The 23,017-nt window shown below is 35.3% G+C and overlaps 3 protein-coding genes and 1 non-coding gene across 5 annotated transcripts in view; 2 read left to right on the forward strand and 2 right to left on the reverse strand.

Moving 5' to 3' along the window:
- Positions 1–3,128: 3,128 nt before the first annotated feature.
- LOC110098162 (HMG-Y-related protein A) lies at positions 3,129–4,136 on the reverse strand. Its single transcript, XM_020824897.2, has 2 exons — positions 4,006–4,136; positions 3,129–3,911 (listed from the first exon to the last, which is right to left on the reverse strand). The coding sequence occupies exons 1-2, from the start codon at positions 4,057–4,059 to the stop codon at positions 3,438–3,440; spliced, it is 528 nt and encodes a 175-aa protein (XP_020680556.1). The 5' UTR covers positions 4,060–4,136; the 3' UTR covers positions 3,129–3,437.
- Positions 4,137–10,622: 6,486 nt separating this feature from the next.
- LOC110098161 (ADP-ribosylation factor-like protein 8c) lies at positions 10,623–17,198 on the forward strand. Of its 2 annotated transcripts, none has more exons than XM_020824894.2 (6): positions 10,623–10,817; positions 12,398–12,479; positions 12,562–12,594; positions 12,689–12,810; positions 16,062–16,223; positions 16,777–17,198. In XM_020824894.2, exons 1-6 carry the CDS (start codon positions 10,780–10,782, stop codon positions 16,892–16,894), a joined length of 555 nt encoding a protein of 184 aa, XP_020680553.1. In that variant the 5' UTR covers positions 10,623–10,779; the 3' UTR covers positions 16,895–17,198. The 2 variants fall into 2 exon arrangements, with proteins under 2 accessions (XP_020680553.1, XP_020680554.1); XM_020824895.2 differs by having other exon boundaries at positions 10,631–10,817; positions 12,376–12,479.
- TRNAD-GUC lies at positions 14,048–14,121 on the forward strand. Its single transcript has one exon. It is a non-coding gene; the product is annotated as a tRNA-Asp (tRNA).
- A 1,550-nt stretch (positions 17,199–18,748) lies between the features above and the next one.
- The window catches only part of LOC110098158 (mediator of RNA polymerase II transcription subunit 23), a gene marked incomplete at its 5' end in the record, with an annotated part of 70,997 nt that continues 66,728 nt past the window's right edge, over positions 18,749–23,017 (reverse strand). The window contains 2 exon segments of the mRNA XM_020824891.1: positions 18,749–19,173; positions 19,254–19,357. Coding sequence (XP_020680550.1) covers positions 18,972–19,173; positions 19,254–19,357 — 306 coding nt within the window.

The raw sequence follows: 23,017 nt of genomic DNA on the forward strand, positions 1-23,017 counted from the left end.
CTTTTTAAGCCTACGGCCTACCTTTATCTTTCTTAACATAGACTAAATCTAATTCATCTACTCTCCTAATTAAGTCGTCAGAAGGCCATCAGAAAAGCTTGTGCTACTCAGAAATTCAACACAAGAAGACATACAATGATAAAAACATAGAGAAGCAAACAAAAATCTTGCCAGTTAGATGTAATAGAACATCCAGAATCAATATAAGAACTGAAAAGGGAATAAGCATACATCACCCTTTCAGAAACAACTTCTGTCCTGAATTCGATTTCCCCTACCATTATCTTCAAACTTGGAGCTCAAAAATCCATTGCCTATGCAGATAGAATCAATTTGTTTGCGTTAATATCTATAGTTTATGTTCTGCAAGCACATAAATCAACATTTCCTTATTAAAAAGCAAGCTGCAACATAAATCTTGCGAAAGTCTAAAAATAATAACAAAAAGATTCAATGTAAGAGCAGTTTGATGGTGTTTTCCATATATGTTAGTTCAATTATATGATGGTAAATGAAACCTGTAAGAAATAATCATGTTGAGTGACCAAACATGCAGAAACACATACACTTAAATGTTTTTTTTTTTTTTTTTTTTGTCCTTTTATTGAGAATAAAAAGATGCATATGGCTAAACAGTCCTTAAAAGGTCTGGAATGGCAGAATATAAAAGCAAACATAGCCCCAACTGTACTCAACCAGTCCTCTGCTACAGTGTATAACTCTTAGCACTGACTGCAACATCATTCGGCCACTCCTGCCACGAAAAAAGTCATCCCCTTTTTGCCTCATCCCCTTTGGGCCCAGAAATTATTCTGTGCGGATACCAGACCATCCAAAGATGAATCAGAACGTGCCACATCACCCAGTACATATCCGTGATGCACAACAAACATATGACATAACACGTTCTGATTCGCCGGTGTCCATATCCGCACAGAATAATTTCACTTTTGGGGCAAGGGCACAATGAAGGATAGATGAACACAACTTTATTATATATCTTAACCATGTATGTATTGCTTGTAATTTATATTCTCATCAAGTAACATGAAACAAATGATACAACAGACAAATTATATAGAGAAGAACAGGACAATCTTGATATATTACTTTAGATGATAAAATGAACTTTAACAGATCAATGCATGGCTTATATTCAATACACAATAAACAGCACAATACTAGCTTCTCAGCTCCAACATATTCACAGTGCTTCATAGAACACTTAGTAGAGCAGCAATTAGTGAAACAGAGAAAGTCTTATAGTCAACAGTAATCAAATCAAAGTCCATTACAAGTCATTCTTTAATTAATTAATTCATAAACATAATTGAAGAAACCAACTCCAACTAGTGGCTTCTAAGAAGAAAAACAAGGTTAAATCATCCAAAAATAATAATCATATAAAGCTTTACTCATCTGATAGAGTTCAATTGTCATCAGCCATGATAGTGGTAAACAATGAACGCTCTCACATAAGAACACCATTATGTTCAAATATAATCTCAACAAACAGATAAACATGCAAACCAATAAATTTCAATTTTAATACAGAAAAATAAAATTAGTATATGTCTTGATTATTAAATTTTATGGAAGGAATAACTGAAAACAATCTAAATGCAATTAAGGCAAACCAATGAAAATGGTCTTTTATTAAGCATACATACTGAATAAGAAGATCGACACCAGATGGTCACATGAGCATGCCCTTGCAACAATTAAGGCTATCTTCAACCGAACAGCATTCTCTAGTTTGCATTAGCCACAACCGTCCAAACAAACGGCAAATCGAACAATATGACACCAATATTAACATCGCAATGCTCACATCAGAGAAAAAACACAAAATGAGTTCCTTTTTAAGTTCAACAGGAGACTTGCAACAACTAAATAGTTGATAGGCGAATGAAATTTAGTTCAGTTGAAGATGCCCTAATGCAAGATACATTTAACCCAGTCAAATTAATACATAGCCTTCAACCACCTTATTTAACACAAACAACAAATTGAAAGTTTCAATAATTAAAAAAAAAAAACAATCAACAAAAATAAACTACATCATCAACCTTCATGATAAGTACTTGTTCAACTGCAGCACCACTTGAAAAAAAATTATGAAACAACTTAAATCTGGATATCATAAGCAGTAAAAAATTCATCAAATCATCTATAACAAAGAATTGATGATATAAATTATTAAATTTAGAGTAAGCATATGTGAAGTATGGCATTACTATATTTAGAATTTGAAAGGCATAATTCTCATTGTTTCTACAATTAACAGCAATGCACATAGAAAATCCAACTTGATTATCATTACTAAATCAATAAGGAAATACAACAAAAAAACTATTCATTGAGTTTCAAATAACTAAATTGGCATTGGGCTGAAACATACTAACACCACATATTAAATATTCAGATTGACTGTGGCAATCAGATAAGATAAGTTGATCTAACCTTAAGGACAATTTAGAACATTTAAGAACTGAGGTCATAATATATAGGGTCAAGGAAAATCCCCAACAAATCAGAAAGATGCTGATCAATAGGCATGCATACAAAGTAAAAGAATACCAAACAAAAAAAAAAGATTTTCCAAATATTAAGAACTACCTTAGAGGTTTTTTGGTAGCACCAAGTTTTGATTTAAGATTTCATAAATATGCTAAATCCAGATTTCGAAAATACTTAGGGGCCTAAATTCTAAAAATTGTTTAATAAAATTCATGATAAATTCTATTAAATCTCATATGATTATTTGGCTATAGAGCAAATTTAACAAGCAGACTCTTCCTCTTGAGCCAATGAATTTCATAAATCAGGCAAAAAATAGGATTTCGGAAATCCAAATCCGAGCACAAAAAGGCGGAATTTTCTATCTATGGCAACTTTCATTTGACTTGAGATTTGCTTTTATATTTTAGGCCATTCGGCTGGATTTCACTCAAATCCTGCTACCAAACAATCCCTTAATGTTTATCAATAGCTCATTGAATATAGACACTTGTCTTTTGTCATGAAAAGTAATAGTGAAGGTTCTGATTCTCAATCAATCACACATCATCTCCAAAATATAGAACAAAAAAACACTATCTTTTTTACTTCTTTTTTTCTCATCGGCATATTAGTCAACATATCTGGACTTACTAGCCTCATAGACAGAATAGTTCCAACTTCGAATCAAAAAGGTGGATCGATGGCTGTAACAAACAGATCAACAAAAAAGTAAAAGACACCAACAATACCATCAAGTCAGTACTTTTCAGCTAACAGTAACCTCATCAGCGCATTTTACAAAAGATAGCTTAAGACAACACCCAAAAATGACTAAGAACACAAACTTTCATTAGCATTTCTACCATAGCACAGAACCATTATATCATCATTCACCCTTTACCACCTTCCACATCACCTCCTCATGCGACCTAATCTCACTCCACAGATACCTCCGTCGACGAACTCACCTTGGGCGGTCGTCCCCGTCCACGTTTGGGCCCCGTCGGCGTTATCCCAGCAATCTCCGGCGCAGAATCGCCATTGGTATTCGAACCCTTTGGCGGCCTACCTCGCTTCTTCCCACTAGAAGCAGAAACTGGTTTATTTTCCTTTGCAGGCAAACTGCGCTGCTTCGTCGATTGAAGCTCAGGCCCTTCAGGAACATCTGGTTTAGGCTTCGGAGGGCGACCTCTACCGCGCCGTGGCTGAGCGTCGGTATCGGGCTTCAAATAGTTGTTGTTGACGAACAAAAGCTTGCCGGACTCCTTCAGTTTGGCAAGCGATTCGGAAAGCACAGCAGAGTGGTCTTCCGGTAGGCGGTCCCCGTAAGTGGCCTCAATTTGTTTTGAAATCGCCAGTTTGCTGGACCCATCTTTCTCGCCCAGCTCCGTAATGGCGCCTAGTATCATCTGTTGCAAGGAAAAAAGATTAATTTTTTTACTTGATTTGAGTAGAGATTAGAAAATGGAGTAAAAGTTCCGATTTTTAGATGATTTCGATTACCTCGTAGTAAGCAGGATGGGAAGCAGCCTTGTTCTCCTCCTCGGCAGTAGCCATTGAGGAATGTGGACTGCACCGAGTAGAGAAAGATTAGATAAAAGATTCGGGCTTTGAACCAAGGAAAAGAAATGGTTCAAGCGGGGGAGATTTTAAAAGGCGGAATTGGAAGGATCGATGCTAAAAATAAAGAAATAATCAAATAAATATCTTTATATATATTTTCTAGTGCGTCTTATCAGACTGAGGGGGGAACGGCTGAGATGTATCTGTGTAGTGTTCATCGGATGATGGAAAAGTATTAAGGGAGAGCACCCGGATTGCTTACGTGGGAGGAAGCCTGAAAAAACTTTTTCATTTTTATTTACGAAGCTGACATTGCTTGTTGGTTTAGTCTTTAGGCTTGGATTAGGGGTGCAACCGAGTCAAGCTGACTCATGAGCTGGCTCGGACTAGACTCGGTAGCACGAGTTGAGCTTATCGAGCTCGCGAGTCGAGCTTGAAGGCTTATCGAGCTCTAGCTCAAACAAGCCTCGTACTCGACTAGTCAGCTCGACGAGCAGCTTGACGACGGAGCTTGCGGGAGAGAAATCTAAATCCACGGAGCAGGCGAGCGGGAAATTCAAATCTAAGGATTTGGGACGCGGGACCTCGACGATCTTGCGAGCAGGAAATCCAAATCGCCCATCATTTTCGACTATGAGTTGAGCAGGAAATCAAAATCATAATCCACTGAATAGGCGTCAGGACGACGTCGCTGGAATTCGGGAAGATGACGAAGAAGATCTGGATGACGACACCCTTCATTTTTTGACTGCTAGCTCGAGTCCTCAGGACGACATCGCCTGAGTTCGAGAAGAAGGCAGACGTGATGATGAGCTCGGGACGAAGGATTTCAACGGCGAACCGGCGGTGGTTGGGAAGAGGATCTAGACAGGGATGAGGGATGACATCACCGAAGTTCGGGAAGAAGACGGACGCGACAACGAGTTCGAAAGCGGAGCTCGGACTGAGCTCGACGAGACGCTCGACATGAAGACGAGTCCAGCTTGAGCTTGGATTTTGAGCTCGACTCGAGTTCGAGCTCGAGCTCGGTATTAGACAATCGAGCTCGACTCGAACAGCCCCTGGCTCGAGCTCGACTCGACTCGTTTACACCCCTTGTTTGGATTAATTATTATATGCGAATGTCGAATGCCGTCTGAAGATCAACCATAATATGTCATGTCACCTCTATGTTTGGTATCATTCTGTACCGCGGCTCGATACCGTTGACATGACGCATTCTAGTTGATCTCCGGACAACGTTCTACGTCAGATTTGAGGTGTTTATCCAAATGGGATTTATAGACATAAAACTTAATTATTTTTTATTTATATATTTAAATTTTTATATACAACCTTGCATCTATTAACTTCTCATCAATGTGTGTTCTTCAGTTCTTTTACCACCTTTTGTCTCAAGCTACGTAAAATATAGTATCTCACCCTCTGTAATAGCTGACTTCAGGTACTTCTCTCATTATGGATGGAGAACTATAACATTAAACTTCTTAGGTATTTCTCTCATTTCTTATTGGCTTAAATTGTATTATACTCTTAGTTGTGTTAGTGTTCTTATTGCAGAAGGTAGATCTCTGTTCGTGCTTCTTTCTTCTGTCCTACTTCATGCTCCTATTCATAGAACCCTCAATCACTTGTGAAAATAGAATTGGCTAATGAACCGGAAAAAGAAGAGATTTACTAATAATATTATTAAATCGATTGAGGTACGTCGAAACAAATGACGTAATAGATAATATTATTATTAAGATTAATAAAATGAACATAATAATATAATATTTTAATCTTAAACCTCATAATTCTATGAACTTAAAATTTATACTTACACAACTCTCCTTGGCCTATTGGTTGAGAGCTTAGGCTTCCAACTAAGAGGTTCAGGATTCGAGTCTATGTGTATGCGTTGTGTGTGTGAGTTTGCCTTTAATGGCCTAAATGTCCCTAAAAAAAAAAAATTATACTTTTCAACAGATTATCACATATTATCTTTCAATATAATTAAACTATTAAATAATTTAATTAAATTGAAATAATGAATATAATTATATAATATTTATATTTAATAAAAATTTAATTTAGATACAAATATATATAAATATTTGTTAATTTGTTATGTATTTAGGTATAATTTACACCTATAATATATATATGTGGGTATGGCTTGTTAGTGTTTAATAATACATAATAGTTATATTTATGAATATTATTAGGTAAAACATGTTATATTTAAATTAATTTAATATTTTAATAAAATATTTTATATTAAATTATTTAAATATACTATGAGTTGAACCAACGGTTCAAACTGATTCCCACCGATTTGATTTGGATCAGTTTTTCAGGAGGACCGAATAGGCCAACAACCGGTTCATTGTTAGTCGAACCGACCGGTCCAGACCTTATTTTTCAAATCTATAGCTTCAACAGATATCTTCAATCCTACATTACTCTATATGTATGCTTATCTTGCCTGCTCTACTCTAAATTTTAATCTTCCTCCAACTCCAATATGGGAACAATCTATTATCTTATATTCTTGTTGCTCATATCGGAAGTATTGGTTTGTTATCAAATAACATTAACATGGATGTCTTGTTTTTTACAATGAACACACCATGGTTTGATATTCACTTGATCATGTCTTAAATTCATTAAACTTGCTTTTCTTTTCACTAAAATTACCCATAATCACCTCTCCCTATGCTCAATTCCCGCTCATGCCTTATCTGAATGAGGAATAACAAAATCATTTTCCACCAACCATAATCTTTCAACAAGTTCTAAAAATTCTATGATTCTTATAGGCACCAATAGATGTCTATAACTCGTCTTCAAGTCCCCTAAAAAATCTGTAACATTTTTCTTTTGTAATATTGATAATTTGATTAGTATATATGGTTAATGTTGTAAATTCAATGATCGGAGGGACCCTAGTCGGCGGATGGCAGTGGTAGAAGACATGCTCGTTAGTGGCTTCCATTTGGAGATCCGACGATGATAGCTGACCAAAGGTTCAACAGTGGTAGTCAGATGGCACGAATTTGTCAGCGGTGGTGCTGAGGTGGAATTCCAAGATTCTTCAAGATTCTGATTGCCCTTCATGTGAAGAAATGGGGTCTATTTATAATTTTTTGGGAGTCACATGCTTAGTAAATATGAAGACGATTTAGGGCAATTCTGGAGTGTTCAATTGAATGACCCATATTGATTCCCTCGATTATAAAGTATTTACGTGTCTTAATGATATCAACATTTGGCTATCTTGGGCTAGTTGGATTCGTCTCGTCAAGCTGCTGAATTCGCTTATCAGCATGTCTTATTCGGATACCATTTGGTCATCCAATTAATATTTTGAAGCTTTTAAATAGGCTTTGGTCCTTTGATTTGAGCTTATTTGGGATCAGGTTAAAATGGATTTGGTGTCATTGGGTTTGTATACTTAAGATATTCAATTTGACTATAAGCTTGTTGAAATCAGAGTTTGGATGGTCCAGAAATTAATTCTGAAAGTTTCCAATTCAGATTTGCATCAAGATTCATGTCATATCAAGGCAATTTTTGGTGACATATCAAGTCTTATGAATGCCCCCCTGCATCTGGCATCGTGCTAATAAACAAACTAACCAATCTCTAAAAGTACTTACAAATTCATCACTTAATCTAGGAGTTATTGCCTTGGAACTTTTCTCTTTGTCATCAAACCCACCATCTTTTAGCTTCTTCAAATAAAATAAAATAAAATAAAAACTACCAATAGAACTTTAATATTATCTGGACATTCCCTGCTATTAAATATATCTCATTTATAATTATAATAGAGTGATTGATGGAACACATGTAAATGCTCGAGTTCCAAATAGCTAGAAGATGGCATACATCGGATGATGTGGTTCACCAAGAAAGAATATTATGACAGTGTGTGACTTCAATATATGTTTTTCTTTTACTATGTTAGAGCGGGAATGAAGTGCACATAGCATCAACATATTCAAGTTTGATACTGTTATAGATAAAATAACTTTCTTATGCCACCTTCTTGCTAGTTGTTTATAATAAGAAGGTTAATAATAGTAAACTATTTGTTAAAACGGTGTATATTTTGAAATACGTAAAATATTATCTTGTGGATGTTGGGTGTCCGATGCAAAGGGTGGTTCTGAAGTCAGTTTAATATACAAACAATTATATTTTTTTTATTTTCAAAGAGAAAGCCAATTGGTACGTGAGAGACAATAATTATTTAACAAGCGTCACTCTTCATTACGAGGTATGATTACGAGATCATTTGGTGTTTGAAAGAATAAGTGGATAAAACAGTATGATATGCCAACATATTCATTCAAGAAAAAAGTACAAATAGTGCTAGCTATAATGTCATTACATAATTACATACGTCGTTATCCTTCTCGAGATGATCCAAAACACTATGTTTTAGATACTGATTAATCATATATACCTTCATTAACGTATAAGTATCGAATTGGTTGGTCATTATTAGATCACAAATAAGAGTAACCAAATTATGAGGCTCCGAAATAGCGAATGTGTTGAGGAGATGATACAATTAGGAGAATAAAATCACATATATATATATTAATGAATGAGATGAATTAGAAATCACTTTAAACTCAAACTTTTCTAGATGTATTGTTCATATGTTGTGCTAGTTGAAGGAGGTTTATGATCAGATCATTATTTTCTTATTTTTGTTACTGTTATTATTTGAATTTTTTGGACAGAAATATTTTTTAACGTTATAATTTAATCATAAATAGTCACATAAAATGTGTTATTTTTCTTCACAACAAATAAATTCATTATGAGGTAAATTTTCAATAAGTCTAATTATTTTTAATTTATTTTAAAATATAATGGTATATTTTAATAAAAAAAACTATAGCGCTTCAACATTGAATTTTTATAAAATATTTGCTAAAAACATTCAAGTAAAAATATGTAGAAATAATAGTCTATTACTGTGTTCATTAAAAAAAAAAATTTGTATATATAAATAATTTTTATTTTGCTCAATACATATGAGAGTATTAATATAATTTGATCCCATACAGATGTAGCGCAAAAATAATTATTATTTTCCAAAGAAAATATATGATTTATTTACAACAACATCACAGCATTCTCTACAATAGCTTACAACTTCACAAGCTGTTTTATGAACAGTCATTTAAAATGAATTCTTAGGTTCTGATTGGAATAGCTTAATTTCATTTAGAGGCTATTTGGTTGTCTGAAAAATGAATACAGTGTAAAACGAATGTGGTGTAAAAATAATACTTTAGAGTTATTTGGATGAGTGTAAAATGAATGCATGACTTTTTATTTGTTTGGTTTAAATTGTAAAAATGTTGTGTCCGGGGTGGTCGAAAATGGCCGACGTTGAAGGCTGACGGTGGCGGTGGGAGGTGACAATGACTGTGACATGACGGTGGACTATTGGGCGACGCGACGGTGGACTGCTGGGCGGGGTGGCGGTGGGCAGCGAAAGTGGTGGCCGATGACTGGAAGGCGATGGTGGCGGCTGATAACGAGGTGACAATAGCCGTCAATGGCGGTTAAGAAAGCTTTAAAGTGGTGTAAACAAGTTTCACTTAAAACTGGACTAGAACGATTTTTCTCAAAAAATAAATTAGAATGGAATACACTTGATTTACTATACTTATTTTGTATTTATTTTTCATCCAATCAAACACTAACAATTTTAAAACCATTGTATTCACTCTATTTTATGGGTGCGAACGAGTCGAGTCGAGCTCGAGAGTGGAAAAAAGCTCATCGAGTGACAATTCGAGCTGCTCGTATTGCGTCCATCGTGACAGCATCCACATTGTCGTCCCCAGCGTCCGCGTCGTTGCTGCTAGCGTCATTCGTCATCGCTCCAGCATCGCATTGTCGCCATCGTTCGCGTCGTCTTCGCTAGCGCCAATCGCCGTCGTCGCCAGCATCAGTTGTTAGCAACTCAACATCCAGCTCAAGCGTTAATGTTTGCCATTTCATTTTCCCGTTGGCAAGATTTGAACAATTCATTTTCCCGCCTCCGCCAAATCATCGAGGGATGTTCGAGCTCGATGAGTTGTCAAGCTTGTTACCAAGTCAAGCCGAAGTCATCTCGCGAGTCAGGTTGACTCGATTGCACCCCTATTATACTTTACGAGAAATTATTATGTTCTGACATCAGACATTTTGTAGGCGAATCAAAATACACCATGTCAATCAATACACAACCGCTATACACAACAAGAGGGGGATATGACGCATTCTAATTTACCTCCAAAGAGCCTCTGTATCTACCGAGAATAATTTCACATACTTTAAATATCTACAAAGAATAATTTCACCTACTTTACACTCACTCAATTTCTACTTTCTAAATATATATTTTAAAACTTTTATAATAAAAATAACAAAATTATTTTTTCAATAACAGAGTATTTAGATTTTATTTGGGACAATTTTTTTTTTGGACAACTTTAAAAATTTTAATACAATTTCTGTACTGAATAATTACGCTTTTCTCGAAGTGGCCGTCACAATGAACTTCTATGCTGTATAAAAGAAATACATGGGGTCTCGTCACTTCTCTAGTTCTCAAGTTTCTGTCGGCTTCCATTCTTTCTCTCTCTCTCATTTCGAGCCCCATTGGATAGCTTGCTTTCAGCTAGGGTTTCCAAAATATTTCTCATCGTCTCGGCCGCCAAGATGGGTATTTGGGACTCGTTTCTAAATTGGCTTCGAAGGTAATCTCCTCCACCCGCCTTCGCTTTCTAATGCGTTACTGTTATCTGGTAGGGAGCAATTGATCTTGTTAGAGTTGTGGGTTTGAGATTGCCGCTAGTAAAGGAGCTCTTGCTCATTGGTTTAGGTTCCTGTTCCTTTTTATTGTTATATGAGGACATCCTTGTGAGGAGCGAGCGGTGAGGTTTTGATTTCATTTTTTTAGCTTTGTTTTTTTACGCACTTGATCTATTTGCTTTTCCGCAAAGCGAGGGGACGGAGCCAACCAATTCATGAACTAGAAGATAGATTCTTTTTTGTATGAAGATTGAATTAGGACTGAATTGTTACTTGCACTGAATTCTGAGATGTATTTGGTATTAATGTTAGGGAGTGGGTTTATGGATTGCAATTTTAAGGATTAATTAAATTCAAATCCCTTAATCACTTCGTCCCCTAATCCGATGTGCAAGGGTTAATTTTAAGGGTTAAAAGAGTTCTGTGCCTTGCAAGGGTTAATTTTATATCTGTTTTATTTGGTTTTGAATTTCTGATTAAATAAAAAAGCTTGAACCTTTTGTTATTATTTTTGAAAGATTTTTATCTTACATTGAACTCTTTCTATCTCATGGTTTACTTTTTAGCCAAAATTTACATCACTTAAAAGCTAGATTTATAATCAGACCTGACCTCATTTCCTGGTTTACCCTCTCAGCCATGCACACAACAAAATCAAGTTCAATGGCATGTTGATTAGGAGATTGCTTCATACTGTATGATTGTCAATTATGCTCTTTTGTGATAGAATTTTGATTAACATGTTTAATCAACATTCACTGTTGATCATGGCCACTTCATTTACTCAATTCATGTGGATTAATAACTAGAAATTATTAAAGTGTTAAGGTAGCTTTTATTTTTGTAGAAGGGCACAATGAGTAAAATAATAATTTATCTTGTATATTGATCTAGAAAAGTGAAGTTTATTTAGTTTTGAAGAAGACATAAATTAAAAGCGTTAGATTCAAATAAGATACCTATGTTTATCTAGATAACTTTGAAATATCTCTCGGATATGCTAGTCTTTAAATATTTAATATTTCATTATGTTTTTTATGTGGTCTTGTATATCCTTCACTGGATAAATTATTTATTTTCTGTCTTTGCTATGTTGTAGTCGGTCTTAAGATGTCTACCTTAGAGGGGTTTTTTGATGTAATTTTTTATGACCACATCCAAGTTTGCTGGGCTCCATTCGGGGGTGCATGGAGGTTGCAAAAGCTGCAGGTTGTAGACAATTCCCCATAGCATGAACAGTAGGGAAAAACATGGTCTTGCCTTGGTGATGAACGCTCTTTGAGGCTGCAGTTGTCCTGTTAATGGTTAAGGAACCAGTGGTTCTTGATGCATATCCAAATTGAACTTTAACAAATAAGTGAATGCCGATTTATATCTGCTTTTTTCTATAAGTTAGGAAATATCAACTTGTTTTCTTAGCAGAAAAGGAATTGGCTCTTTAATTTTAATATCCAGAGTTGATTCTTGCTCCATACCAATTAATGGTTAAATATCTTTTTCTAGTTCTAATTAGGACATTCCGCAGCTTGTTCTTCAAGCAGGAAATGGAACTCTCACTTATTGGACTTCAGAATGCTGGAAAAACTTCGCTTGTCAATTCTATTTCTGTGAGTTGACTTGAGTTTGATTTTTGGTATTGATGTATTTTGCTGTAACTTACATGAACTGAGTTCTATTTTATGTTTCCAGACAGGTGGATACAGTGAAGACATGATTCCAACAGTATGTGCCATTACCTCAGGAAATTAAGGGTTTTAAAACTTTTCTATTTGGTGTTTTCTGAAGCTAGTAAAACTGATTTTTGTCTCTGAAATAGGTGGGTTTCAATATGCGCAAAGTTACAAAGGGTAATGTGACCATAAAGCTCTGGGATCTTGGAGGACAACAGAGGTTCCGCACCATGTGGGAACGGTACTGTCGTGGAGTATCTGCAATCATGTAAGTCTGACGAAGCTGACTGATGTTCTTCCTGTAGAGCATAAATCTGAACTTTGAAATTTATTTTACTCAGAAGTAAAATGATTAGATTTTGGGGAGCATGTTGAATAATGCTATGTTCCATTTTTAAGGGCTAACAGTCATATAGAGGTTTTGAGGGAACACAGCCTAGCAGAAAAAAATAGCATGTTGAATGACGCTATGTTCCATTCTGTATATCTTGCAAGTTATTTGATACTTGTCGAAGTCGTCATGTTCATTGCACATCCTTGTAATCTTTGCCATCATCTCGAGTTGCCAAATTGCATTGGATTTTGTAATCATTTTTGTGAATGAATTGGCAAAAGTTTAGCATATCAACTTGCAAGTTCTTTGTGATTTGTAATGAACTTGATATCATCATCTACTAATATTTTTATCCCATTGAAATAACAATTTCCCAATATTCCATTGAAAATATTATGTTTATTGTTCAAATGGGTATGCATTTTTTTTAGATTAGAACGCGAACACTAGAAAGAACTTAGCGGGCGCCTCTGTTTAAAATTGCACAATAAGAGGCGTGCCTCTGCGCAATTCTGTCCAAAAGCGCCTCAAGGCGCATGCAATTTCGACACTGATTGAGGCGTACGCCTCACCCTATGCGAGGCGCGCCTCAATTGCGCAATTATGGGTGAGGCGTACGCCTCATCCAAATGGTCTTCCTTATACCCACTTAATCATTAAAAAAGCGGATGAGGCGTCCGCATTGAGTCGTGTATTCGCGTATAGGATTAGGGCTTCCTGTTAGAATTGAAAGGCGAACTAGAGGCGAAGCTCATTTAAACCTATATGCTTACAAATACATGCTAAAATCCTTAAATTTTAATTTACGCAATTCTGCATCCGTGAGGCTTACGCCTCAGACCGCCTCGAGGCTTACGCATCGCCTCACGGACGAAAACCGCCTCAAGGCTTATTTACGCAATTTTAAACCTTGGCGGGCGCTAGCGCTATATTGTTCACTTTTGTCAACTGAAGTCGCGCTACGCGCCAACTCAAAACTAACTGATAGTTGATAGAGGAGAGCGCGGAGCCCCTAGTCTAAGCTAGCAGAACCGTTTGTTTATACTGTCATACTACTCAAATCAAAGAAAAAAGTACCAAGAATGGCATTGTATTGTACAACTACTTTTTGCTAGTGAAAAAGGTAATCGAACCTGTAGGTTACTTTTTGAATCAACAGTAGTGACGAAAGGGGGAAATAGCTCAGTTGGTTAGAGTGCTGGTCTGTCACGCCAGAAGTCATGGGTTCGAACCCCATTTTCCCCGCCCAATCCTCCTACTTTTTCCTGCTCGACCCATTGTCTTCATTGGAAGCTGCTGATCCTGGTGTAGCAAAAAAGACTCTTCTTCTTTCTTCGGTCTCCCCCCACCCCCTCGTTTGTTGGGTTGTTCAACTTCGAGTTAGATTCATATTCAGTATTCTCCACAAGTTCGTTTAGCATTTGCTCGTTTATTATTTAATGACTTATGAATCCATTTTATTGATTTGAGTATAATTTAGTGCTTTAAGCTCCGTTCCCTGTGGTTCAAATCAAATCATCTGTTTAGTCCAAGTCTTTGTTATTTTCAAAAAAAAAAATTCGGCATTCTCCCGGCATATCCCCCATTTAGGGGAAATTACAGGAAATTGAGCATTCCCACCACGCTAAGAAAAGTGTGTATGATAGATGTCCGTGGACACCACAGCCAGTCTTCATTCCCACCACGCCAAGAAAGTTGTGTATGGGGCCTCCAAAAATACTATTTGAAAATTTTGGCATCCTCCCGCCCCATTTTTGATGTTTGCAGCGCACAGGAAAATTGCTCATACACGCTTTTTTTAGCGTGGTGGGATAGGAACCCAGTGCGATGTCTACAACGATGTGGAGGTACAAATAAGTACTCATATGCAGGGAAACAACTCCGTTTTCAAACATGTATTTTTGAAGGCCCTATACATGCCTTTCTTGGCATGGTGGCACGGTTCTACGAACACCTACCATTCACACTTTTCTTAGCATGGTGGGACGGTCCGGTTTCGTGTAGTTTTTCATAAACGTGGGAGACGTCGGGAGGATGCCAAAATTTTATCTCAAAATGAAAAGGACTTAGACTAAACATATGGCTTGATTTGGACCATATGGAACATAACTTAAAGCATTAAATCATACTCGAATCAATGAAATAAATCCATAAGTCATTAAATAATAAACGATCAAATGCTAAATGAATTTGTGGAGAATATTGAATATGAACATAACTCGAAATTGAATAATACTAAGATAAATGAGCAATAAAGAATTTCATTTGAACAATAACATAATATTTCTAATAGAATATTGGGAAATTATCATTTCAATTTGGATAAAATATTAGTAGATGATGATATCAAATTTATTGCAAATCACACAGAACTTATTAGTTGATATGCTAAACTCTTGCAAATTCATTCATAAAATGATAATAAAATCCAACGCAATTTGGTGACTCGAGATGATTGCAAAAACTATAAGGATGTGCAATGAACTTGATGACCTCGACAAGTATCAAGTAACTTGCAATATATACATAACAAATCAGTAAAATCCTTTATTTTGGAGCAAGGTACCCTGATACTGATCCAAAACCCGATACAGTCATCCTCAGCCTTTTCTACATGAGGATATTTGCGATCAAATTTTGACAGAAGTTAAAAATTGTGAATGAAACCACAGTTGTATTTTCCATCTCATGATCCAATGTTCAGCAACAGGCAATGGAAATATGTCTTAACAATAATCAAAGCATATTTTATTTTACCCATGTATGAGCACATTTGAAGATAATATTAGAGAGAGTCGCCTTAGATGATTTGGTCACATAAAACGGCGGCCTTCCGATGACATGGTTAGGAAAGTAGAGATATTAGATTTTGACTTATGTTAAGAAAGATAGAGGTAGACCTTAAAATACTTCGTTAGAGAATATTAGAAATAATCTTTCCTTATTAGATTTAAACGAGCATTTTACTTTTAACAGGACACAATGGAGAAAAAAGATTCATGTAATCGACCCTATGCAGTGGGACTAAGACTTGATGTTGTTGTTGTTGCATGTAAGAAGAACAAATTTGCTTCACTGACTTTAAGAACTGGCCTGCAATCTTTTAATCTATCAATAAATTTGGTTAATACGGTTGGTATGAGATTTCAGATTCTTGCTTTTGCTTACACTGCTGCAACTGGCAGATATGTGGTCGATGCTGCTGATCGAGATAGCATTCCCATAGCCAGAAGCGAACTTCATGAGCTGCTGATCAAACCTTCACTTAGTGGAATTCCTCTTCTTCTTCTTGGTAATAAGATTGACAAATCAGAAGCTCTTTCTAAGCAGGCAGTAGTTGAGCAGATGTAAGTATGAACTTTTTTGGCCTCGTCTCTTTATACCCGCAATGTAAGTTTAATAATTCCTCGGATAAAATTCCCAGTTTCTGAAACTTTTTTTTTTTGTTTTGAATTTCATCTTTTAGATCTCTGTGTGATGTAGCTATATGCTTTACAATCCAAAATTAGGCTGTCGAAATAGAACATAAAAAGAAAAAAAAAATAATACACAAAACACAATAATTTTATAAAGATTCATCGAATTGATGATTGAATTCTATAGCCATCACTATCAATTTGATTATATTTTGATTGTGAAGAATTATAAATCCTATGAATATAACATAAAAGGTGAAGCCTCCAAAGTTGGATTAATTATTCTGTGCGGACGCCGAACGTCTTTCGAAGACCAACCAGAATGTATCTCGTCACCCATATGCTCGGTACCGCGGTTCAGTATCGTTGACATCGCGCATTCTGGTTAGTCTCTGGACGACGTTCTGCATCCAATCTTCGCACAAAGACACTGCGACTAAATGCTCGACAACATAACAGTATTCTGACGGGTTTTGTGATCCAGGGGCCTTGAGCTTATAAAGGACAGGGAGGTTTGCTGCTACATGATCTCATGCAAAGAGTCAATCAACATAGATGTTGTCATGGACTGGCTTATAAAGCACTCAAGGACTGCAAGATGATAATCACCTGTTTGGTTCTCTTTCTTTAGTAAATAATGAGATGGGAAGTCTTGTGAAGGTATCTTTGAAGCATAACACTGCAGCATTTGTGAGGTAAATTATCCATTTCATTTATAAATCAGTCATGTTTTGCTGTATATGCAAATTTCTTGATGTAAAAATTATGATTGTTTATCAAATCCTTAGAGAGAGAGAGAGTGAGTGAGAGAGAGAGAGAGAGAGAGAAGCTAGAGTGAGAGAGAAGTAATATGGCAGTACCAGCAATCATTTATGCAATGTCAGCATCTGGTAGGATGTTTTTCTATCTTGTTTTTTAATTATTTAGTTTTTTTTGTAATAATGAAAATGATTTTTTTACAATCTTTTTTAAGTTAGGGGCTCTTTAGTTTGATTTAAAAAAATGCAGACTAAAAGGAATGCAATGTGCTGGTGGGCTGGTCACCTGATAGAGGGATCTCTCTCTGTCTACAGTAAAGCGCATGTAAAGCGCAGGTATGCTACAGTACCTGTGCTTTTACTGTAGACAGAGAGAGATCCGAACGGATCTCTCTGTCAGGTGACCGGATGCAATAATTTGCCGTGACTGACAGACAACAATGCAATTAGTTTGCAGTGAAGAAAAAAAAATTGGTCAAAATTGGGAGTGCAAAATATATAAAAAAAATGAAATAGGCAGAGATAAAATTGATTTATTAAATTTTATATTGTATTTCCTTTTCATTAAACTAATTTTTTTTTCATCAAATTTTTGCATTTGAAAGATTTTATATTCTTTTTTCAGCAAATTAAATGATCCCTTAATAAAAAATTGTTAGTCAAACTTGTAAAGCCCCTATTTTTCTTTATTAATTTACTTTATTTTCTACAGCTGAAATATTATATTTATTTAAAAAAAAAAGTCTGCTTGTTTTTTTTTTTCAATTTAATTTATTTCAAAATTTGAATAATTTTTATATTAAAATAAAAATAAGATTTCCATTAATATATGATGCATAGAGTATCAATATAAAAGACATTAAATGAGGCTTTTTTGGTTGATTGATCAATTTAAGTTCTTTGAGTTCTCAATTGAAAGCATAATACTAAGAGGACTAAATTAAGGACGTTTAGTCATTTCATTAAATATTTATATATTTAAATATTTATCTACATAACTTGTTTTATATATTATTTTATAAGCCAATTTAATATTTAAATAACATCAAGTAAATATAAGATGTATTTTATTTTAAATAAATTAAAAAAAAAAAAAAAGCCCACCAACACTGAACAAAACATTTTTTTTAGAAATATTTGATCTCCCAAGTTAAAATCTATTTGCATGCAAATTAAATTTCCACAAATGATAGAAATAGTTATTGCTGCAGAAAAATCTCTATATTTAAAGCAACTGCTCCTTTCATTTATCAGATTTTATTTGGAATAACTTTTTTATTCTTTTATAAAATTGTTGTACTAAAAATAACATTTTAAAGTTATTGTAGAAAATAATTTTCTAGTTAAAATTTTTTTGAAAGCAAACAAAAAAATAACGACTAAATAAAAATTATTATTGCAATTTGAAAAAAATCAAAGCATTAAAAAAAGTATTCAAAACAAAATTTTAATTGTCACTTGATACTAACAAATGTAGAAAACATGTAAATTATATGAAAAAATCAACCTCAAACACAAGCAATCAAATGTGTTCTTATAATATTATATCAAATTAGAAAGAAATAATATAAGTTTACATGATATACAAATCTTATTATGAACAACACCTCTCTCTTTAACCTTCCAAATTTCAAAATACCATTAATGCATCCCCCTTACCAAATCTACCTCATCATTTCAAAATTTCCCCCACTGAAATGATCTAAAAAAAATAAAACTTAGAATAAATCTTTTAATTATTTACATCTCATGGATCAACCATACAAACTTATTATAGCACATTACAACACATTATGACCTCCTAAAGAGACCTAAAGCTACTATATCAAACACAGTATATGACATCAAAACTACATATATAGAGCTTCCCCATTCAGCTTATGGCTTGACCCTATTATAAATAGATAAAGGGGATATCTTCTCATGTAGGATTGTGAGCCAGTTTTGGGTGAGTAGCTGCATAGATGGAGGAGTTTGGATCAGTCTGTAGGTGAGTGAAGAGATGCTGGACATCTGGTCTGAGGAGTTCCATAACTTTACCACACAATGTCAAAATCTCTGGCTTAGGTTTGCTACTAGTTTGAACTGGTCCTCCTTGCCCCTCATACATAACTGCATGGTGCCTGTGAGACAAAAATATTTTAACTATTTTGGATGCCATAATTATGAAAAAGTTAAGCACTTTGATGGTATTTTGCCTTACATGAAGTCTATCAGGTCTCTTATCTCTGATGCATCCACAGGAGTTGCAGGCTGAGAGTTCTTTCCAAAGACATCCGCCATCACATTGAATAGAAGAGCTAAAGTCTTAACATCATTGGAATTTGAAGTTAGAACATTTTTGCACCAAAGAAAAAAATAATAATAAAATTTGATAGGAATCAAATTATCCATTCACAAGACTCATTCACTCAATTGACCATGTAGATATGCAATGATCTGTGATGAGTTATTACTTCAATGTATGCATTAAAAATAAGCTACACTGAAAACCCAAACTAAATTATTATGCTATCTTATCTATAGGATAAGATTGTAAGACTCATTATTGCCCTTTTCTCATCCTCGACATTGTAAGTCTCATTCATGGGGTTTCCAATAGATGCAAGCCCACCCCGATTAATTTAGGTTGATAAAAGCCAACAAGCTATTAAATCAAGACTTAGGCCCTTTTGTGGATATAAGCTCCAACCCAACCTAAACATAGGCCAACTCCTATACTAACAAGCCTACAAACCAAAATCAAATTCCAACAACTAAGACTACAAAACAACTAACAACATCAAGCCTTTATCCCACTATGTGGTATCAGATTGCACAGATAAAAAATCACAAGGTCATGACACGCTTCTTCAAGTCAAAACACAAATTCATGACTAAAAAATGATCATGCCATGTATCCAAGCTCTTATCGGTCATGCCCCAAAACTCAGAAGCACAAGTGAACATGCTTTATGCTTTTAAGCTATTTAGTGAAACTAGTATGACCAGAGTGATGGTGAAATAAATGTGGATATTATTAGTAGAATTCAAATTGAATGGCTGAAGGGAGGAATGCATCGGACTTGTTCTGTGATAGAAAAGTATCCCCTCAAACTTAAGAGGAAATTCTATAAGATGGTGGCGAGACATGCAATGCTTTATGGCGCATAATGTTGGCCATTAAAAGAAACATAATACCAAGTTAAGTGTTATAGAAATGAGGATGCTTAGGTGGATGAGTAGCTTTACTCTTAGAGATAGGATACAAAATGAGCATATTCGTGAAAAGGTTAGAGTAGCTCCAATGGCAGATAAGATTATAGAGAGTCACCTTAGATAGTTTGGTCACATAAAATGACGGTCGGCCGAAGACCCAATTAGGAGAGTAGATGTATTAGATTTGGCTTATGTTAAGGTAGATGTAGACCTAAGAAGACTTAGTTAGAGAATATTAAAAATGACATTTCTTTATTAGATATAAATGAAAATTTAATTCTTACTAGGGCACAATGGAGAAAAATGATTCATATAACCGACCCCACATAATGGGATAAAAGCTAGATAATTGTTGTTGTTGTTGTTGTTGTTGTTGTAGTGAAACTAGTATGACCAACCCTTTGTTGGTAAACAAGCCAACATCAATCTCAAAAGCATATATTTTTTGACATTACATTTTCACTTCTATCTACTTGGGATACCTATGATAAGGAAACCCAGTGTTGCTAATTAGAATCCCTACATTATGGTTCAAAGCAATCAAGCATTGGCAAATTAGATCCATTGGTATCCTCGAGATGACATAATCAAGTGATCTTGATCAGGCCTACCCCCATTACCCTAAGCATTCCTCATAAATAAACCTCAAACCTTAATGCTAAACATGAGCCAAATCAACCTCCTAAATCATAAGTGCTCTCTCGTGAGTTGTAGAGGTAATTAATTATATGAAGGCTTGCACCTATAGAAAGTCTCGACTTCATATGTAAATAAAACTTGATCTAAACATCAAGAAAAAAATTGGTTAATCAAACCTAATATACCTCAAGGAAAACTACACCTAAACTTTCAATCACGAGAATGAGGCTTAAAGGGGAGGAGCTTGATTTATTGAACGATCATTGATTTCTGAATAAGTTTCTTAGATCATTTTTCTTGTTTTTTGGGACTTGGAGTCAAGCTTGTGTAAACTCTTATCTTTGCTTGTAGTCATTATTTTGTAAAACTTGTTTTGAAGTTGAGCTTTTTTGCAATTATCTTGGACTAGTTTTACCTTGTATCTAATGAGACAGAGCTAGGGGGATAAATGAGCTCGTGCATAAATGAATAAAGATTTGTTCGAGTTTGGCTCGTTAATTTTTTTCGTCAGTGGTTGATATTTCTCTACTTGTATTCAATTCATTATAGTTTGATTTGCTTGTGAACATAAGCACATAGAAATAAGCATATAATTACTAAAGAGATTTTATTGTTTTGAATAAAACAACAACAAGCCTTTATCCCACTGTGGGGTCGACTACATGTATCATTTTTCTTCATTGTGTCTTGTTAAAAGTCAAATTCTCATCTAAATCAAATAAGGAAAGGTCATTTCTAATATTTTCTAACCAAGTTTTTTTAGGTCTACCTCTACCTTTATTAATATAAGTCAAATCTAATATATTTACTTCCTAATCGAGTCATCGGAAGGCCGCCGTTTTAAGTGACCAAACCATCTAAGGGACTCTCTAATCTTATCTTCTATTGGAGCTACTCCAACCTTTTCATGTATATGCTCATTCTGCATCCTGTCTCTAAGAGTAAAACTACTCATCCACCTGAGCATCCTCATCTTTGAAACAGTTAACTTAATATTATGCTTCTATTTTTATTGTTTTGAATAAAAAAGAAAAATAAGAAAGAATAAAACTCAACATATAAGGGAAACACATAAAACCATACACGACCACTACAAAATGGTTTAATTTTTGCATTATTTTAACCCTCTATATATATATATATTCTTAATGTTTATAATATATATCTTAACGAGGTGAATACAAATGAACAAAGTTTTGCTTATGCTCGATTTGTTGAGAATCAAGTAGTTGAGCCTAAATAGTATTCTTGCTCATTGTGTTAGTTAACGAATGAGTGAAAAAAGCACTATAGGACAAGCCAAACAAGAGTTACTTAATAAGTTGATGTGGGCTCCGAAAATTCGGCCCCGGCCTCCGCCCGCTGCTTTTCTTTTCTTTTTATTCGGCGAGAGAGTTTTAACGAACTAAGTTCCGGGGTAAATTTTGGAAGGCAGATGTGTTTGTAGATAAGACACTACCCAGAGATTTCGCCCTCATTTTGCGAGGACTTTATGATCTGCGTTCTGGTTTCCTATAGGCGCAAGCCCCTATAGTTAATTACCCCTCCCGATCACGAGAGAGAACTTTCAATTAAGGCTAGTCGTCAATCAGATACGTATAAATACATGTTATCTGGCATATAATAGCAGCATAGGTTTGGAATCTGAGAACTGGATTTGGATTTGTGAATTTGAGAAGTTTGGAAAAGTTTGATATTTAAAATAGGAAATTTCACCACCTAACATTAAAAGCGGATGGTGGGGGAATGGATGATGGGCCCGATCAAGATCCCATGGTTCCGTCGTCCCGGGCCATCGTGGTCCCTGGTCTACTTAGTCAGAGGAGGTAGTCGACCCAACCTGACAGAATGATCCTTGTCGGCAGCCATGGGTTGCTTCGTCCAAGGGAACCTTGTAGACATGGGATGGATATTTGCCTAAGAGGATAAATTTGAATCCACCTTAGCTAACAGAGGGCTTTGTGCCCTATCGATCATATCCTATTGATTCATATCTCAAGGGTTTAACGCCACTAAGGAGCGTACTGGCTCTGGCCATAACCACTATCTGTGGTGCCATTTGACGGCAAAACCACTCGGTTCAGAGGGTCCCGGGTCGTCGTAACCGTTTATCCTGCGGTGTACACCTCG

Source organism: Dendrobium catenatum, unplaced genomic scaffold, assembly GCF_001605985.2.
Source record: "Dendrobium catenatum unplaced genomic scaffold, ASM160598v2 fragScaff_scaffold_1238, whole genome shotgun sequence".
Taxonomy (NCBI): domain Eukaryota; kingdom Viridiplantae; phylum Streptophyta; class Magnoliopsida; order Asparagales; family Orchidaceae; genus Dendrobium; species Dendrobium catenatum.

Coding starts and splice junctions, on each gene's coding strand:
- LOC110098162 (XM_020824897.2), bottom strand. CDS start 4,059: ATGGCTACTGCCGAGGAGGAGAACAAGGCTGCTTCCCATCCTGCTTAC. Junction 3,912..4,005: donor CCCATCCTGCTTACTACGAG/GTAATCGAAATC, acceptor TCCTTGCAACAG/ATGATACTAGGCGCCATTAC.
- LOC110098161 (XM_020824894.2), top strand. CDS start 10,780: ATGGGTATTTGGGACTCGTTTCTAAATTGGCTTCGAAG. Junction 10,818..12,397: donor TTTCTAAATTGGCTTCGAAG/GTAATCTCCTCC, acceptor GACATTCCGCAG/CTTGTTCTTCAAGCAGGAAA. Junction 12,811..16,061: donor CGTGGAGTATCTGCAATCAT/GTAAGTCTGACG, acceptor TGCAACTGGCAG/ATATGTGGTCGATGCTGCTG.